Source organism: Carcharodon carcharias, chromosome 6, assembly GCF_017639515.1.
Source record: "Carcharodon carcharias isolate sCarCar2 chromosome 6, sCarCar2.pri, whole genome shotgun sequence".
NCBI classification, from domain to species: domain Eukaryota; kingdom Metazoa; phylum Chordata; class Chondrichthyes; order Lamniformes; family Lamnidae; genus Carcharodon; species Carcharodon carcharias.
Window position 1 is genome coordinate 137,901,784 of NC_054472.1, and position 19,500 is coordinate 137,921,283.

The window sequence follows — 19,500 nt, forward strand, 5'->3', positions numbered from 1 at the left end:
TTAAAAGTTTTTATGGTATAACCTACAATTTAATTAGTAACAGGAGTAGGCTGTTTCAGCCCTCTCAGCCTCCTTTGCCATTCTATTCAGTAATGGCTGATCTGTTTTATTTCATTGAAACTGCTTCTGAAGGTAAGCTCAAAGTGTATCTGTTTTGATGATTTTAAAGTAATAAACTGCTCACATTTTATTTGTAAATTATTTGATCATAAGTAATTTGGCTGAACACACAAGGGCAAAATACACAAGCTATATGAATAAGTACATGAATAAAGTATACAGACATTATCCTTTGGCAACTTTTCCACCTGAGAAAGGAGTCAGTTAAGTTTAGAAATACCTACATTTTGAAGATTTTAGTAAATTAGTCAAAATATTAATTTCCTAATTTTAAGCTATTTCAGCTTAAATTCCAATGTTGTAAAAACAAAAACAAAATGTCCTGCCATTATTTAAAAAAAGAGTCCAAATTGTATGGAATCCTACTCTCTTTGGCACTGGAATCACTAATGGAATAATAAATCTTGAAATCTTCTATTGTGTGCAACTGATTATACTTGCTATGACCAAGGGCAGGATTTTCCGGTCGTTGGGCAGGCGCGGCGGGCAGGTCCAGGAGCGGTTGAAAAACGGCCTGCTGCCCACAATTGCCCCTCGACCACAATTTCACATTGGCTGACCAATTAACGGCCAGCCAGCATGAAAGGCACGCTGAAACACTCAGCACTGCTGGGGTGGGCGTGGGAGGAGGGCAAGCACTAAAGTCTGCAAATGTGTAAGGGAGCGTGCACTGTAAGCTCCCTGAGGGCACAGAGCTTCCTCATGGAGCTGAAGAATGGTGGGTTCCAAAATAAAGACTTTAAAATTGATAGAAACATGTCCCCACATGTGACTCAGTCACATGAACAGCAACATAATAAAATTGATGTTTAAAATATTTTTTCAAATTACTCTTGGAAACCTCATCCTGCCTGTGGATGAGGTTTCCTAAAAGATGCAAAGGCCGCCTAGCCTATTCAACTGCCCACCAACAGTAAGGTTGGACGGGCAGCAAAAAATGTGTAGAACTTAATTAATTAAGGGCCTTAATAGGCTGTTTCTCACACGCTCCCGCCGACTGAAATATCGTGCAAGTGCGCGATGACGTTGGGATGCTCCCCCGAATCATCACATGCTATTTTATGCCCAATTGAGTCGTGCATGTACCCACCAGCAGGACATAAAATTCTGCCCCAAGTTTTGAATCAACAATGGATAGTATTACATGCCAATAATAATAAACAGAAGATCCTGGAAATATTCAGCCTCTGTGGAGAGAGAAACAGTTAGTGTGCTGGATATTCCTACAGGTTTAGAGGCTCCAATGTCAGAACCAAATGAAGATCTCAAACCCGCAGTTGTTGGCAGCAAGATGGGTGGCACAATATTCCAGGAGAATGCCTCCTAATTAGGCGGGCTCTCAATGCTACTGAACTAATCGGAGAGTTGGCAGCTATAGAGCCATGGCAGACCCACCAGGAAAGGTGAGCACTGCTGAGGCAGGTCAATGACCGTGAGGGCGCCTTAACATGGAGACACCCTTGCTGGGCTGCGCAGCAGTGCAGAGCTAAACAAAATCTAGGGCAGCAGGTCCATAAGGATGGAGGGAATCCCCTCCACTTGTTCAGATATGACCATGATTAGGGCTTTTAGTTCTGTGGCTCCATCACTGGGTCATGGAGTCTCCGACTCCTATCATCCCCCAGTCGGTCACAGGGAGCCTGCCTCCATTAAGCTAGTGGCCTCTGCACATAGCAGGGAGGGTGATGTTCCACTGGTGATCAAATGCCAATAAGGCCACAAAATCTCCCCTAATTATGGCCTTAACAGTGTAATTGGTTGCCCATCTGTAGAGTGGACAGACGATCCAATTCCCAGCCCACCCGGGAATTGTTCCATGGTGGCTGGAATGAATTCGGCAGCCATCCTGACATGATTCTGCCATATTTTCCCTGCTCCCTTGCCTCCAAGCCCAGGCATCAAGGGGCTTGGAAAATGGAGCCTAATGTTCCATCACATATTAATTATGCTGTAAATTTAATCAGGCATGGATGTCAATGCATCTAAGTTGTATGCTCCTGATTTTTCAGTGATTAATTTTAAAACAGAAAATTGGGAGCACCACAAATCGGGCCACTGATCTGGTCCCTGCCACAAATTCCATTCCCTAGCCGTTGGCTCCATCCCTTACCCTGGCAGCTGCCTGAGGCTGAACCAGACTGTTCACCACATTGGTGTTATATTTGACCTTGAGATCAGCTTCAATCCTCATATCCACAATATCGCTCAGATTGCCTATTTCCAACTCTATAACATGGCTTGACTCTGCACCTGCCTTAGTTCATCTGCTGATGAAATATTCATCAAACTTTTGTTACCTCTATATTTGACTGTTCCAATGGCCAGTTTCCAATTATCCTCCATAAACCTGAGGTCCTCTCAGCTGCCAATGTCCTCATGTACCAAATTCTGTTTGCCACTGTGCTCACTGACCTACATTGGCTCCCAGTTAAGCAACATCACAATGTTAAAATTCTCATTGTTTTCAAATTCCTCCATGGCCTCTCCTCTCCCTAACTGTGTAACCTCCAGCTCAACAACCCTTTGAGCTAATACGCAGCACCAATTTTGGTCCCTTGAGCACCCCCAATTTCAATCACTCCATCATTGGCAGCCATACCTTCAGTTGCTGACACCCTAAGCTCTTGACTGCCCTCCCTAGACGCTCGGCTTTTCTTCCTCCCTTTCATCCTTTAAGATACTCCTTGAAACCTATCCATTTGACCAAACTCTTGGTCACCTGCCCTAATATCTCTGAATGTGGCTCGGTATCAAATCTGTTTATAATGTTTCTACAAAGCACCTCGGAACATTTTACAGTATTAAAGGTGCTATATAAATACTTGTTCTTGTTGATCCACTCTCCAATCAAGCAATGCTCTGTACGAGGAAAATCTACCGTAATATGTTCATTCACAGAATAATTATATTTTAAACGAAACACAGACTTTGGAATGTGAGTGTAACAGTTATATTATCCAGGCTAGTACCTATGAATCCCATTTATGTTGTGTAGATTTTTGAGGGACTGCACATCTACTGAGAGTTGACTCATGGAAGCCAATTTCATGAAATCAGAAACAATACAAAATCAGTATCAAAATGTGTAAAATTAATCCCTGATTTCAGCAGTACCATTATGAGGAAAAAGCCTTGCCCTTCTCACAGTAAAGAACAAAAATTGAAGGGTGAATCCCATCAGACTCAAGCCAGAGACCTCTTAGTGGACAGTTATAGAAAGAAATTAGCAGAAGCCTAGAAGTGGCTGGTGTCCAGCCAATGCACACACTCAGAATTGTACTGCACAAGAAGAATCCAACGAGGGAAAATAAAGAAAAAGTAATTTGAAAAACCAAATTTAGAATAATATAAGAACATTAGAAATAGGAGCAGGAGTTGGCAATTTGGCTTTTCAAGCCTGCTTCACCATTTAATAAGATCGTGGCTACTCTGATTCTGGTCTTAAGCCCACTTTGCTATCTGCTCCCCATAATTCTTGACTCCCTTGTAGACCAAAGATCAGCCTAACTAAGCCTTGATATATTCAATGATCCAGCCTCCACTGCTCTCTGGGATAGCGATTTCTGAAGTTTCACAACCCTCTGTTAGAAGAGATTCTTTCTCACCTCCATCCTAAATGGGAGACCCCTTATTTTGAAATGGTGCCCCTATGAGGGGAAACAACCTCTCAGCATTTACCCTTTCAAACCCTATAGAATCTTATATGTTTCAATAAGATCACTTCTCATTCTTCTAAACACCAATGATTATAGGCCCAACTTGCTCAATCTTTCCTCATAAGACATCACCTTCATCCCAGACATCAACTTCTGAGCCTTCGCTGACTTCCTCCAATGCAAGCATATCTTCCTTAAGTAAGGAGACCAAAACTGTATGCAGTACTCTAGTTGCAACCTCATCACTGCCCTGTACAGTTGTAGCAAGACTGCTCTACTTTTATACTCCATCCTCCCTTGTAATAAACACCAATATTTCATTTGCCTTCCTAATTACTTGCTGTACCTGCATGCTAACTTTTTATGATTCTTGTATAAGATACCAGATCCCTCTGTACCACACCATTCTGCAGTTTCTCCATTTAAATAATATTCTGCTTTTCTATTCTTCCCATTGAAGTGGACAACTTCATATTTTCCCACATTATACTCCATCCGTCAAATTTTTGCCTACTCATTTAACCTATCTATATCCCTTTGGGACTCTTTATATCCTCCTCACAACTTGCTTTCCTACCTATCTTTGAATTGTTGGCAAATTTGGCTAAAATGTAATTGGCCCCTTCATCCAAGTCATCAATATAGATTGTAAATATTTGAGGCCCCAGCACTGATTCCTGTGGCACCCCACTAATTACAGTTTGCCAACCTTAAAATGACTCATTTACCCCAATTCTCCCTCTCCTGTTAGTCAGCCAATCCTTTATCTGTGCTCATATATTGCACCCAACACTGTCAGCCCTTATCTTGTGCAGTAAACTTTTATGTGAAACCTTATTGAATGGCTTTTGGAAATCCAAATGTAATACATCTGCAGGTTTCCTTTTATCCACCTTGCCTGTTATATCCTCAAAGAACTCTTAATAAATTTGTCAAATTTCCCTTTCAAAAAACCTTGTTGACTCTGCTTGTTTATTTTACGATTTTTCTAAATGTTCTGCTACTACTTCCTTAATAATGAATTCCAGCATTCTCCCAATGACCAATTTTAAGCTAACTGACCTATAGCTTCCTGCTCTCTGTCTCTCTCCTGTCTCAAATGAAATGTTGCATTTGGAGTTTTCCAATTTGCTGGGACCTTTCCAGAATCTAGGGCCAGGATTTTCCACTCCTGTTGGCAGTGGGCATCATGGCAGGCGGAGGGGGGCAGAATTCAGCAGGAGGGGCAGAAATCAGCTTCATGTCAGCGTGAAATCACAGTGGGATCATCCAATGGTATCTGCCAAGGTGGATAGCGAATCCCACTAGAGGCCAGCATGAACCCGCTTTGCACCCTGCTGGTGCATTGCGAAGTAAGGCCCGACCAGAATTGCGCCCCACCCCCCATGCCCGATTTACTTGTTATGCTGGTAGAAAAATATGCTGGCCCAGAACGCGGTTGGGTAAGCATGACTTGCAGAAGTCGGGATTTACTTCTTGAGCCTTACTCAGATCGCAGATATCCGAGGAGAAGAAGATGCTGGAAACCTACAGCTACCAGATCCTGGAGAAACATGTGCAATGCATGGTGGGCGGGTAATCATGCGCATAGCTGTGCTGCGAAGCAGCTCTCAGAAGGTGGGAGGTCTCCACACAGCAGTTTCAACTTCGCTGAGGCTTTGGAATTTCATGAACTTTGCCATGGGCTTGCACCATCCTCCATGGTCTCCGTTGTTGCTTTGGATCTGCTTAGGAACCTCACAGACTTTGCCATGGACCTGTGTAGATGATCGGCGAAGGGGGTGGTGGGGGAGAGGAAGGCCTAGGTTTGAGTGGGAGAGGAAGGTGTACTGGGATTGGGGGGGGTGAGGTTGTGGGTGGGGGGAGGCAAATGCCTCAGTGGGGGTGTGATGTTGGGAGGGGAGGCTAAGGTGTCGGTGGGATGTTTGGGGAAGTGGGGGTGAAGGCGTCGGGTTGAGATTGAGGGGGGTGGATGATGTAACGGGGAGAATGGTGCAAGTGGGAAAGTAGATGTCGGGGGAGGAGGTTGTAAGGGAAGGAGCTTGGAGGGGGAAGGTCTCCAGGAAAAGGAGGGAGTCTGGAGGGGGGGGAACAATGTCCTGGGGGAGGAGGGAGTCTGGAGCAGAGAAGGTGTCCAGGGAAGTGACTGGGACTTCACAGAAGCCTCGTCCCCAGCTGCCCTCCAAGTTCCAGGGAGTTTGGCTTAACCGGCCTCCTCCTCCAGACACAGGTCCTTGCAGTGACCACCAGATTATGAAACCGTGCCTGCTCTAGATCTAGGTCCAACTGAGGTGGCTCTGTGTTGGTGGAGGATGTGGGTAAGCACTGTGACGGTCTTCCAGGCTGCTTATTCCAGCTCTTTGATGGAGGTGGTGTTCTCTTCATTGGAGGTGAGGACCTGGATGGAGCTGAGGGACTGGCTCGTTGAGAGTGTTGGTCGCTTGCAGAGATCCCTATGAACCAAAGTAGAGATAATTAGTGCATGGCAGCACAGTCAAAAACAGGAGAGAGAGCACTCACAGTTGCATTGAGAGAGGGATGATCTGGTGCAGGATCCTCAAGTGGGTGTTCACTGCCAACCTCACCATTGCCACAGGCAAGGTCCATATCCTCACCAGTCAACACGCTGGCACACTTCTCAAAGTGAGTGAGGGGCCTAATATGCGTTGCTCCACCCCTAGTCTGGACCTCTCCCTATTGATGTGAGCCAGCTACTCCTGCATGAAAACAGCTGGAGAGAGTGTGAGCAGGAGGCTTGCCACAGCAGATGATAAGGATGTATGGAATGTTAGTGTGGTGAGCGAAGCCATGGATGGGATGAGATATGAGCTCCAGAGGATACAGGTCAATGGAGATGTGAGGGTATGTGTGAGAGTTAGTGGTGTTGTCCCTTGGAGTCTGAGATCCCTGTGGATGTGCGATGGGTTTGGGAGTGTCTGTTGAGAGTGATGAGGTGATTTACTTTTATACATACATACATACAAATTAGGTGCAGGATTAGGCCACTCGGCCCTTGAACACCTACATGAGGATCCTGCAGCAGATCATCCCTCTCTCAATGCAACTGTGAGTGCTTGCTCTCCTGTTTTTGACTGTTGTGATGCACCAATTCAATAAGATCATGGCTGATCTGATTGTAGCCTCAACCACACATTCCTGCCTATCCCCAATAACCTTTCACCCCCTTGTTAATCAAGAATCTATGTAGCTCTGCCTTAAAAATATTCAAACACCCTGCTTCCACCACCTTTTGAGGAAAAGAATTTAAAATACTCATGACCCTCGGAGAGAAAAATTTCTCCCCATCTCTGCCTTAAATGAACGACCTCTTATTTTTAAAAAGTGACCCCAGTTCTAGATTTTCCCACAAGAGGAAACATCTTCTCCATGTCCACCTGTCAAGACTCCTAAGGATCTTTAAGGTTTCAATCAAGTCACCTCTTACTTCTCTAAACTCCAATGGATACAAGCCTAACCTGTCTAACATTTCCTCATAAGACAACCCGCCCATTCCTGGTATTAGTCTGGTAAACCTTCTCTGAGCCACTTCTAATGCATTTACATATTTCCATAAATAAGAAGACCCGCACTGTACACAATACTCCAGATCTGGTCTCACCTGTGCCCTGTACAACTGAAGCATAACCTCTCTACTTTGGTTTTCAGTTATCCTCACAATAAACGATAACATTGTATTAGCTTTCTTATTTACTTGCTCTACCTGCATACTAGTCTCCTTAATTCATGCACTAGGACATCCAAATCCATCTGAATCTCAGCGCTCTGCAATCTCCTACCATTTAGATAATATGCTTCTTTTTCATTCTTCCGGCCAAAATGGATAATTTCACATTTGCCCACATTATACTCCATTTGCCAGATCTTTGCCCACTCACTTAACCTATCTATGTCCCTTTGTAGCCTCCTTATGTACTCTTCACAATTTACTTTCCTACCTATCTTTGTGTCATTAATAAATTTAACAACCATACCTTCAGTCCCTTCATCCAAGTCATTTATATAAATTGGAAAAAGTTGAGGTCCCAGCACTGATCCATAAGAAGATAAAAAATAGGAACAGGGTAGACCATTCGGCCTCTCGAGCCTGCTCCGCCATTCAAGAGGATCATGGCTGATCTTCTTGTGTTTCGATTTCCACATTCCCATCTAACCCCCGATAACCTTTGATTCCCTTACCTAACAAGAATCTAACTACCTCTGCCTTAAAAATATTCAATGTACTCACCTCCCTGTGGCACACCACTTGTTACATCCTGCCAACCAGGAAAAAAGACCCATTTATGCCAACTCTCTGCTTCCTGTTAGCTAGCCAACCTTCTATCCATGTTACCCACTACACCCTGAGCATTTATTTTCCGCAATAACCTTTGATAAGGCACTTTATCAAATGCCTTCTGGAAATCTAAGTATAGTACATCCACCCATTTCCCGTTATCCACAGCGCATGTGACTCCTTCAAAGGACTCCAATAAATTGGTTAAACATGATTTCCCTTTCACAAAACCATCTTGACTCTGCCTGATTGCCTTGAATTCTTCTAAGCGCCCTGCTATAATATCTTTAATAATAGTTTCTAACAGTTCCCTATGACAGATGTTAGATTAACTGGCCTGTATTTTCCTGCTTTCTGTCTCCCTCCCTTTTTGAATTAAGGAGTCAGATTTGCTATTTTCCAACCCCCAAATCTAGGGAATTTTGGAAAATTAAAACCATTGCATCAACCATCTCACTAGCCACTTCTTTCAAGACCTTAGGGTGAATCCATCCGGACCTGGGGATTTGTCAGCCCGCATGCCCAACAATTTGCTCAATACCACTTCCCTGGTGATTGTAATTTTCCCAAGTTCCTCCCTCCCTTCCATTTCCTGATTTACAGCTATTTCTGGGATGTTACTTGTGTCTTCTTTAGTGAAGATTGAAGCAAAGTACCTGTTTAATTCATCCGCTATCTCCCTACTTTCCATTATCAATTCCCCAGACAAACCTTCTTTAGGACCAATGCTCACTTTGTTAACTCTTATTTAAATATCTATGGAAACTTTTACTACCCATTTTTATATTACTAGTTAGCGTTCTCTTGTACTCTAATTTTTCCCTCCTTATTCACCTTTTTTGTAATTCTTTTCTGTTCTTTATATTCTTTCCAACCTTCTGACCTGGCACCTGTCTTTGTGCAATTATATGTTTTTGCTTTAAGTTTGATACTGTCTTTAACTTTTTTACCTAACCATGGAGGGTGGGCCCTCCCCTGGCGGAACAGATGAGGTCATTCATCCTCTTCCTGCACTGGATGGCTGACCTTCTCTGTGCTCCACTGATGCTGATCGCCGCTGCCACCACCTGCCAGGCAGATTGGTGACTCTAGTGGACTTCCTGCAGCCAGAATAACGGTAAAGGACATTGTAGTGGCCTTCCACTGCATCCAGCAGGCACCCCAGAGAGGCATCACTAAACTTGAGGGCTGCCATTACCTTTGCTTTGGGGCCACCTGTTGCCTGGAGCAGTCCTGTTCTGTGGACATGAAATAGGCTGTGCTTTAAGTATGGTGCCCCGAGTGAGGAAGTGTTGAGGTCATGGCATGGTGGGCAAATCCAAGCCCGCCCACCAGCAATCCAGCATGTGTTCCCATGAATCCATTATTAATAAGGCAGAACGTGCTAAGAGGGGATGATACAGCACTAAAATCCACCATTGCAGCCGGTGGGTAAAACATTGTTTTTGACGTCCACCACTGCACTTAATGCAATTTTGGGATGATTCTGCCCTAGGGAATTTTGGAAGATTAGAAACAATCCATCCACTATTTGTGCAGCCACTTCTTTTAAGACCCTAGGATGCAGGCCATCCATTCCAAGAGTCTTGTCAGGCATTAGAAGAATTGCTCATTTTGTACAATTTTACAGAATTTTTATATAATTTTAAAAGTGAAAATAAAAATTTATAGCTGGGCTTTTCGGCTGCAGCATTCCTGGTGCCTGCTGGAAATGATTATTGGGAAATTGCATAAACCCTGGGTTCTAATTTTCTGACCATTAATTTTAATGGCTCGAAAATAGGTTGGGGTGCACAATTTCCTGATGTGCTTCCAATGTGTATCAGGAATGCGAAAGTCTTTGTGTTTAATTTTGATCACTTTTTCAAGCATTAATTCAATGTTTTTAAATCACAGATAATACAATAAATAATTGGTATTTAACTAGACGTATTTTCTTAGTGGATACTTTAACTGGACGTGAAATGAATCTGAATAACCAGCCAAAAGTGATTAGAGTTGCTAGCGACATAAAAATCAGGTAAGAAAGAGTTTTAATATTAATAAAGATGGAAGTGCATTTTTAAGTTACTGATTTTGTTGCAAGCATGAAGCCTTCACTCTTTTCAGTGTTTCCGTCTAATGGATCATGTTTCCACATAGCAAATTATATAAAATGTATTTCCCTTTCAAAAAAACCTTGTTGACTCTGCTTGTTTATTTTACGATTTTTCTAAATGTTCTGCTACTACTTCCTTAATAGTGGCTAACTTCACGTTTTTTCACATTTTTTTCCATCTGCCATGTTCTTGTCCACTCACTTAGCTTCTCTAAATCCCCTTGATGTTTCTTTGCATCATCCTCACAACTCATATTCCTACCTAGTTTTCTGTCATCAGCAAACTTAGGTCCCCACGTCCAAATCATTGATATAGATTGTGAATAGCTGGGGCCCAAGCACCGATCCTTATGGTACCCCACTAGTCACAGTCTGCCAATGACCCATTTATTCCTACTCTCTTGTTTTCTGTGTTAATGAATTATCAATCCATGCAAGTGTATTACTCCCAATCCTATGTGCTTTAATTTTATTTACTCAGCTCTTGTGTGAGATCTTATCAAAAGTCTTCTGAAAATCCAAATGCACCACATCCATTGGTTCATTCTTATCTATGCCACAAGTAACATCCTCAAAAAACTTCAATAGATTTGTCAAACATAAATTTCCTTTCATAAATCCATGCTGACTCAGCCCAATCCTACCATTATTTTCTAAGCGTTTGCTTATCACATTTTTGTAATAGATTAAAGTGTTTTCCCTACTACTGATGTCAGACTAGCTGGTTTGCAGTTCTCCATTTTCTCTCTCCCTCCTTTCTTAAATAATGGGTTTACATTAGTGACCTTCCAATCTGGAGGAACCATTCCAGGATCTGTAGTATTTTAGAAGATTTGACCAATGCATCCACTATCTCTACAGCCATTTTTTCAATACAGTGGTGGCATGGTGATATTGTCGCTGGACTGGTAATCCAGCAACCCAGGGAATGCTCTGGGGACCTGGGTTTGAATCCCATCACAGCTGATGGTGGAATTTGAATTCAATAAAAAAATCTGGAATTAAAATTCAAATGATGACCATAAAAAACATTGTCGATCGTTGGAAAACCCCTTCTGGTTCACTGATGTCCTTTAGGGAAGGAAATCCTTACCTGGTCCACCTACCTGTGACTCCAGACCCACAGCAATGTGGTTGACTCTTAAATGCCCTCTGAAATGGCCTAGCAAACCACTCAGTTGTATCAAACCACTACGAAGTCTAAAGGGAATGAAATCGGACCAAACACCCAGCATCGACCTAAGCACCAGAAACAACAACGGCAAACTCAGCCCTGTTGACCCTGCAAAGTCCTCCTTACTAACATCTGGGAGCTAGTGCCAAAATTAGGAGAGCTATCTCACAGACCAGTCAAGCAACAGCCTAACATAGCCATAGTCATGGAATCGTACCTTATAGATAATGTCTCAGACATCACCATCACCACCCCTGGGTATGTCTTGTCCCACTGGCAGGACAGATCCAGCAGAGGTGGTGGCACGTGGATTTCAATGGGGGGAATTACCCTGGGGGTCCTCAACATCAACTCCTGACCATGTGAAGCCACATGGCATCAGGTCAAACGTGAGCAAGGGAATCTCCTGCTGATTACCACGTACTGTCCCCCCTCAGCTGATGAATCAGTACTCCTCCATGTTGAACACAACTTGGAGGAAGTACTGAGGATGGCAAGGGCACGGAATGTACGCTGGGTGGGGGACTTCAATGTCCATCACCAAGAGTGGCCAGGTAGTACCACTACTGACCGAGCTGGTTGTGTCCTAAAGGACACAGCTGCTAGACCGGGCCTGTGGCAGGTGGTGAGGGAACTAACAAGAGGGAAAAACATACTTGACCTCGTCCCCACCAATCTACCTGTCACAGATACATCTGTCCATGACAGTAACAGTAGGAGTGACCATCGCACAGTCCTTGTGGAGAAAAAGTTCCGTCTTCACATTGAGGATACACTCCATCGTGTTGTGTGGCATTACCACTGTGCTAAATGGGATAGATTTTGAACAGATCTAGCAACTCAAGACTGGGCATCCATGAGGTGCTGTGGGTTATCAGCAGCAGCAGAATTGCACTCAACCACAATCTGTAACCTCATGGCCTGTCATATCCCCGACTTTACCATTACTGCCAAGCCAGGGGACCAACCCTGGTTCAATGAGGAGTACAGAAGGGCATGCCAGGAACAGTACCAGGCATACCTAAAAATGAGATGTCACCTTGGTGAAGCTACAACACAGGACTACTTGCATGCCAAACAGCATAAGCAGATAGACAGAACCAAGCGATTCCACAGCCAACGGATCAAATCAATGCTCTGCAGTCCTGCCACATCCAGTCGTGAATAGTGGTGGCCAAGTAAACAATTCACTGGAGGAGGGGACTCCACAAATATCCCCATCCTCAATGATGGGAGAGCCCAGCACTTCAGTGCAAAAGATAAAGCTGAAGCATTTGCAACAATCTTCAGCCAGAAGTGCTGAGTGGATGATCCATCTCAGCCTCCTCCAGAGGTCTCCAACATCACAGATGCAAGTCTTCAGCCAATTTGATTCATTCCATGTGATATCAAGAAATGGCTGAAGGCACTGGATACAGGAAAGTCTATGGGCTCTGACAATATTCAGGCAATAGTACTGAACACTTGTGCTCCAGAATTTGTTGCGCCCCTAGCCAAGATATTCCAGTACAGCTGCAACACTGACATCTACCTGGCATTGTGGAAAATTGCCCAGGTATGTCTTGTGCACAAAAAGCAGGACAAACCCAACCCGGTCAATTACTGCCTATATGTCTACACTCCATCATCAATAAAGTGATGGAAGGGGTCATCAACAACGTTATCAAGCGGCACCTGCTTAGCAATAACCTGCTCACTGATGCTCAGTTTGGGTTCCGCCAAGGCCACTTGGTTCTTGACCTCATTATAGCCTTGGTTCAAACATGGACAAAAGAGCTGAACACCAGAGGTGAGGTGAGAGTGACTGCCCTTGACATCAAGGCAGCATTTGACCGAGTGTAGCATCAAAGAGCCCTAGCAAAACTGGAGTCAATGAGAATCTGGGAAAACTCCACTGGTTGGAGCCATACCTGGCACAAAGGAAGATGGTTGTGGTTGTTGGATCACAGTTGGTTGTGGTTGTTGTCAATCATCACCGTTCCAGAACATCACTGCAGGAGTTCCTCAGGGTAGTGTCCTAGGCCCAACTATCCTCAGCTGCTTCATCAATAACCTTCCATCATAAGGCCAGAAGTGGGGATGTTCCCTGATGACTGCACAATGTTCAACACCATTTGCGACTCCTCAGATACTGAAGCAGTCCATGTCCAAATGCAGCAAGACCTGGACAGTATCCAGGCTTGGGCTGACAACTGGCAACTAACATTCACGCCACATAAGTGTCAGGCAATGACTATCTCTAACAAGAGAGAATTTAACCACCACGCCTTGACATTCAATGGCATTACCATTACTGAATCCCCCACTATCAATACCCTGGGGTTACCATTGACCAGAAACTGAACTGGACTTGCCATTTGGCTGTGTAGCTGTGGCTGTAAGAGCAGGTCAGAGGCTAGGAACCTGCATCAAGTAACTCGCCTCCTGATCCCTCAAAGCCTGTCCATTATCTACAAGGCACAAGTCAGTGGTGTGATGGAATACTCTCCACTTTCCTGGCTGAGTGAAACTCCAACAACACTCAAGAAGCTGGACACCATCTAGGACAAAGCAGCCCGCTTGATTGGCACTCTATCCACACACACTCACTCCCTCCCTCTGATGCACAGTGACAGCAGGGTGTACCAGCACAGGATGTAATGCAGCAACTCACCAAGGCTCCTTAGTCTGAATCTTCCAAACCCACGGCCACTACCATCTAGAAGGATAAGGGCAGACAGATGGGAACACCATCACCTGGAAGTTCCCTCCAAGCCATTCACCATTCCGACTTGGAAATATATCGGCATTCCTTCAGTGTCGCTGGGTCAAAATCCTGGAACTCGCTCCCTAAAAGCACTGTGGGTGTACTTACACCAGATGGCAGCTCACCACCACCTTCTCAAGGGCAACTAGGGATGGGAAATAAATGCTGGCCCAGCCAGCAAAACCCACATTCCATGAATGAATAAAAAAAAGTGCTGAGGCAGCCACAGGGGCCTGTATGTGGAGGCAGGCTGTTTAAAAGGCCCTCCTCAGTGCCTTTGGACTTTGCCCCAGCATAAAAAAAACCACTGTGGCCCTCACACACAACCCTCACAACCCTTCACCCTCCAAGCACTCCCCATGCCCCATTTCTCATCCATGCCACTCCATGGCCTCCACCCACCCCTATGCCTGACTGGCCCCTTATGCCAACCACTGCCCTTCCACCCAACCCCCATGTCTGCTCATACCCCTATGCCAAACTCTGCCTTTCCTCCCACCTCCTATGTGCCCTCATGCCCCCTTTATGCCAGACCCTGTACTCTCACCCATCCCCTAGGTTCCCTCATGCTCCTTATGCCAAGCTCTGCCTCCCACCCACCCCCTATGTCCCCACATGCCCCTTATGCCAACTACTGCCCTTCCACCTGCCCCTAGCTCCCCCATGCCCCCTATAGCAAGCTCTGCCCTTCCATGCCCATTGACCCACTGTAAACTTGCTAGAAACAATGAACACCATTATATATAGTGGGATGTGTTAAAAAAACTTTAAAAAGATGTAACTCATTGATAACTTTCTCTTATGCCTGAAAAAGAAGTCTAGACCAAGCTAATAGAAGTGTCAATCATCCAAGCCCTTTGAGAGCCCAGACAGCTATAGGCATATGTAACCCAAACTGGCTCTATATTTTGATCTTCCGATATAAGGCCCTCTCTCACTAATGTACTGATCTTTTCCTTTATTAATAGCTATATCCCACCTCCTTTTCCTTTTTGCCTATCCTTCCTAAGTATTGAATGCCCTTGAATATTCAATTCCAGCCTTGGCCACCCTGCAGCCAAGTTTCTGTAATGGCAATTAGATCATATGCATTTACTTCTCTTTGCACTCTCAGTTCATCTTGTTGTGGATGCTTTGTGCATTCAGATAGCATGCCTTTAATTTTGCCTTTTTAACATTTTTCTGTATTTTGACCCTATATGATGTTGGCCTTAATTTTCACCGCTTTCCAATTTTGCTTATTACATTTTTTCCTATCTTTACCAGCTTTGCTTCTCTCCTATCTGAATTCCTTCTCTGGTTCCCATTACCCTACCAAGCTGGTTAAACCCTTTCCAACAGCATGAGCAAATCTCCCTGCGAGGAAAATGCCCGCCTTGTACAAATACCACCTGCCCCAGTTTTTGTTAGCTGTTCCTACGCTGGAGGATGAAATGGAAGGTTGACAGAAAAACTGAGGTGGGAGGCTAGCAGCACGACTTCCTTTCTTCAGTCCATGGGAAGTGTAGGCTTTTACTTTCTTCAGAAACAGGCTATCTGCCATACATTTGGGATGCCCTGGTTGGCCAAAAAACGTGAAAACCTTATGGAATAGGTCTTCCCCTTGTCACTGTATTTGGGGAATATAAATATGGTAGATGCAGTAGAGAAGAAAGTTTATCCTTATCTCTTTATATAAAGAAACATACTAAAATTTATTTTTGTTTCATTCCTCTTATTATTAAAATAACATTCCAATTTCTGAAAATTTCACATGCAACTGCATGATCTGCTTACAGTTGTTGCAAGCGACTCAAACATTCAGGGAATGGAACCCTTTCCCATTCATAAAAGCACCCAGCTTCTCTGAGGAAGCCTTCATGGCCACATGAGTATAGTCGGTGACCCTCTGCACCTGAGGGAATCCAACCAACTGCTGTCTCAACCTGAACTGAGAGATGCCAAATAGATCTCCAGACGATCCCAGAAACAAACCACATGCAAAAATTTTGAGTGCCAACATTACATTTAATGCTACTGTTGTTTTCAACTTTGAATTCTCAATTTCTCAACAGCACATTTCTTCCACGCTAGGGTCACTGACGCTCCAGCCATGACTATTGAGAGACTACTGTTCAAAGCACTTTTTTTCTCAGAGAATACTTTCACTCCTTGACAGGTGATTGCCAATTTTTCAGAAGGCACTTCACCTGTCTATAATTTCACTCACCCACTCACCACCAGCTGTACTACCTGCCACCAGGCTTCACAGCAGTATGGAAGCTGTCATTCATTCTCAGATGAATAGAACAGCTACTATGCTGAAACCCATTAGCACTGGAAACTTAGCCAAGCATTGATATTGGCCACAGCTGTCCAAACAATAGGCTGCTCTCTGTGGAGTGAAGAACAGGTGTTTGTTTTAATTTCAATTTCAAAGCAGAGTGCCTGTCAATCAATGTAAAGTAAGGTGTTTTCAAGTCTCAAAAAGTTTTCTTAATATCAACTAGAGTCATTTAAATCACAGTAAACAGTGACAACACAGGCTGACAGGTCATTTTGTAACATTCTTCATTGCGTTATGGTGCTTTCTCCATTGAAAAAGCACAGTAATTCATGAGAACAAATACACAAGGCTGTTCAATGTAAGGGTCAACTTACCTTTAAAGGACAGATTCCTATGATAAATTGCTACATTAAAAATACATCTACATTACAATACAGCACCTAATAGTGACATTTGTAAAAACACTTTACACTTACCCTTCAGAATATTTCAGACTCCTCAGCAGGCATTCCATTTTCTTCAGGAACTCTCAAACCTAGCATGCTTTTAATCGGCTTCCAAAACCCCGTAACACAGATGAAAATAGATGCAGGAGGGAATCTTATTTTCGTCCCCCATATAAAATGGGGAACCTGAGCAGGGTTGGTGTGTATTTTGCACACTAGGCATTCCTGACGTACAGAAAGCCCAGAGAAAAATGGCGTGAGGTCAGAAATGCAGAGGAAATTTGGATTTCCTCCAAGTAGCAGCCAAATGTAGCAGTGATAATTCTAGGGGCGGAATCATCCCTGTTTGCAGTAAGTGCGGTAGCGGGCAAGAAAAAGAATATTTTACCCGCCGGCCACAATGGTGGCTTTTCACACTGTATCATACCAGTCTCATCTCATTAATCATGTATTCCTGGGAAACACGCCGTTTCACTACTAGGCAGCGTCCAATCTGCACACCCCGCTGTCATCTCACCAATTTCTCATGCCGGGTGCTATATGTAAAGTGCAGCCATGCGCACACCGCTCAGTGCTTCCAGTCCATGAGTGCTGCACAGAAGACATGGCCCTGAAAGGCAAGAGGTGACTCATCCCTGGGACCACTTTGGGACACCATTGGAGCCTGCTGCAATGTCCTCTACCACCATTCGGGCCGCAGGAGGCTCCCCACTCCAGCTTGAGAAGTGATGGCAAAGGTGGGGTCAGTGCCAATGCTGCACAGAAGAGGTTTGCCATCCAGTGCAGAAAGAGGATGAATAATCTCATCCACGCCACCAGGGTAATGCAACCATCTCATCACTCTAAACACACGCAATCACAAGAACATCACATATTCATCTCACTCATTGTCAGCTCAAGGGATATCACCACTCACTCTCACATACACCCTCACATCTCCACCTGGCCTCATCTCCTCTGGAGACTGCTTCATCAGCCCTCACCCTTTTGAAGCCACTTGCACATATCAACATGTGTCCCCGCACAAACCTTGGGATACCCCGCTTCCCAGGTAATGCCCTAGCCCTGCAGCCTCTTCCCTTGCTAGAGACCATGTCTCCCCCTTTCCCAAGCATGGCCCTCAGCCGTTGAAAAGCTACCCTGCCTTATGGCTCATTTTGTAAGTAGAGACCTGTCCATGAGCTCCCCTAAAAGTGATGTGCTGCCTGTGAAGCCTGACACTGATGATTATGAGTGTTGCCCGAAGCAAGGTAGGCAAGCAAGCCTCAAAGTCCCGAGTGAAATGCAGCTCACCAAGTACATGTTGCATTGACAGGCGGAGCGGATGATTGCAAACTGGTTTCGTGAAACTGATCTTTGGCCTTCCTGCCATATTATTCTTGTTCGCACATGCCTGCCATGATGCCTGACGCAAATCATTGTGATAGCTTGACCAAATTTCCCTTTGGGATTTAGTCAGCCTGGCAATTACCACTTGCTATATCATAACACTTTCCACATCCACTCTGTCAAGACCCCCAGGGTCTTATATGTTTCAATCAAGTCACATTCTACTCTTCTAAACTCCAGTGGATACAAGCCTAACCTGCCCAACCATGCCTCAGAAGACAGCCAGCCCATTCCTGGTGTTAGCCTAGTAAACCTTCTCTAAACTACTTCTAATACATTTACATCTTTCCCTAAATAAGGAGACCAGTACTGTACACAGTACTCCAGATGTGGTCTCACCAATGCCCTGTACAACTGAAGCATAACCTCCCTACTTTTGTATTCAATTTGTTACGACTGGTCTCCGGCAAGGTTCCCTAATTTTGCTATGATCCCAGATGACATATCCCAAATTGTTATGCTCCTGGGTGAGAAAGGATGAACTGGCTCTCCTTTATTCAACCCCCTCGGTTGGTCACAACAAGGTTAATTTTAAAAGCACCCTTTCCCTCGTGGATACCTTTTCCCAGTCCAAATGTATTTATGTTTATTTATGTTAGGAGCCAATTTAACCAGGCTTCCTTGAGTTAAAGAAAGAGTGTGTTTATTATTTATTAAAAATAATAAAAACGCAACACACATACACACATATTAGAAATGAAAAGTGTGTCAAGAAATAAAAGTTGAAAAGAAATATGAATCAGGCTTTTGGCTTAACCGTGAGGAGTAAATGGCGAAACGTTGCAGCCATTAATTTGGATGATTCCAGTAGAGCTGACTTCAGCAATTAAGCAGTGGGTTTGGAGATTCTTGGTTCTACAGGTTAGCTAAAAGGAGTTGGCCTGTTTCCTTTTCAACTAGGGCTTTGCTGACTTGTGACTTGCCTCCAGCAATCAAAAGATGACTTTTTTGCTTGCAAGTGCAGGGGTGCCTAGTTGATGTTCTTCAGCTGTGATCTTCACAGCACACCCTCGCACACCAGGCCTGGAAAACCAAAACTAGCACACTGTGACGAGGATTGCAGTTGGCTTTTAATCCCTTTTCTTGTGTATTCCTGGAAAGGAAAAACAAACATGTCTTTCACTCAGATCTGCTTTCTTTTCAACTCACATCATGTCCACAGTATAGGATATAATTTATAGGAGATTGTTTCTGCTGAGATGATAATCAGCTTTCATTATCTACGCAACTACAGGAGATTACAGATCCGTTTTTGCATTGCATCTCTCCCTTTGAAGTGTCTCTTTTGGAAGTAGGCCTTGTCACACCTTT

At 44.2% G+C, this 19,500-nt stretch overlaps 1 protein-coding gene across 1 annotated transcript in view; it reads left to right on the forward strand.

Moving 5' to 3' along the window:
• The window catches only part of tmem67 (transmembrane protein 67), a 287,301-nt gene that overhangs the window by 138,001 nt on the left and 129,800 nt on the right, over positions 1-19,500 (forward strand). Inside the window, exon 14 of the mRNA XM_041189291.1 lies at positions 9,967-10,090. Coding sequence (XP_041045225.1) covers positions 9,967-10,090 — 124 coding nt within the window. The remainder of the gene's footprint in view (positions 1-9,966; positions 10,091-19,500) is intronic.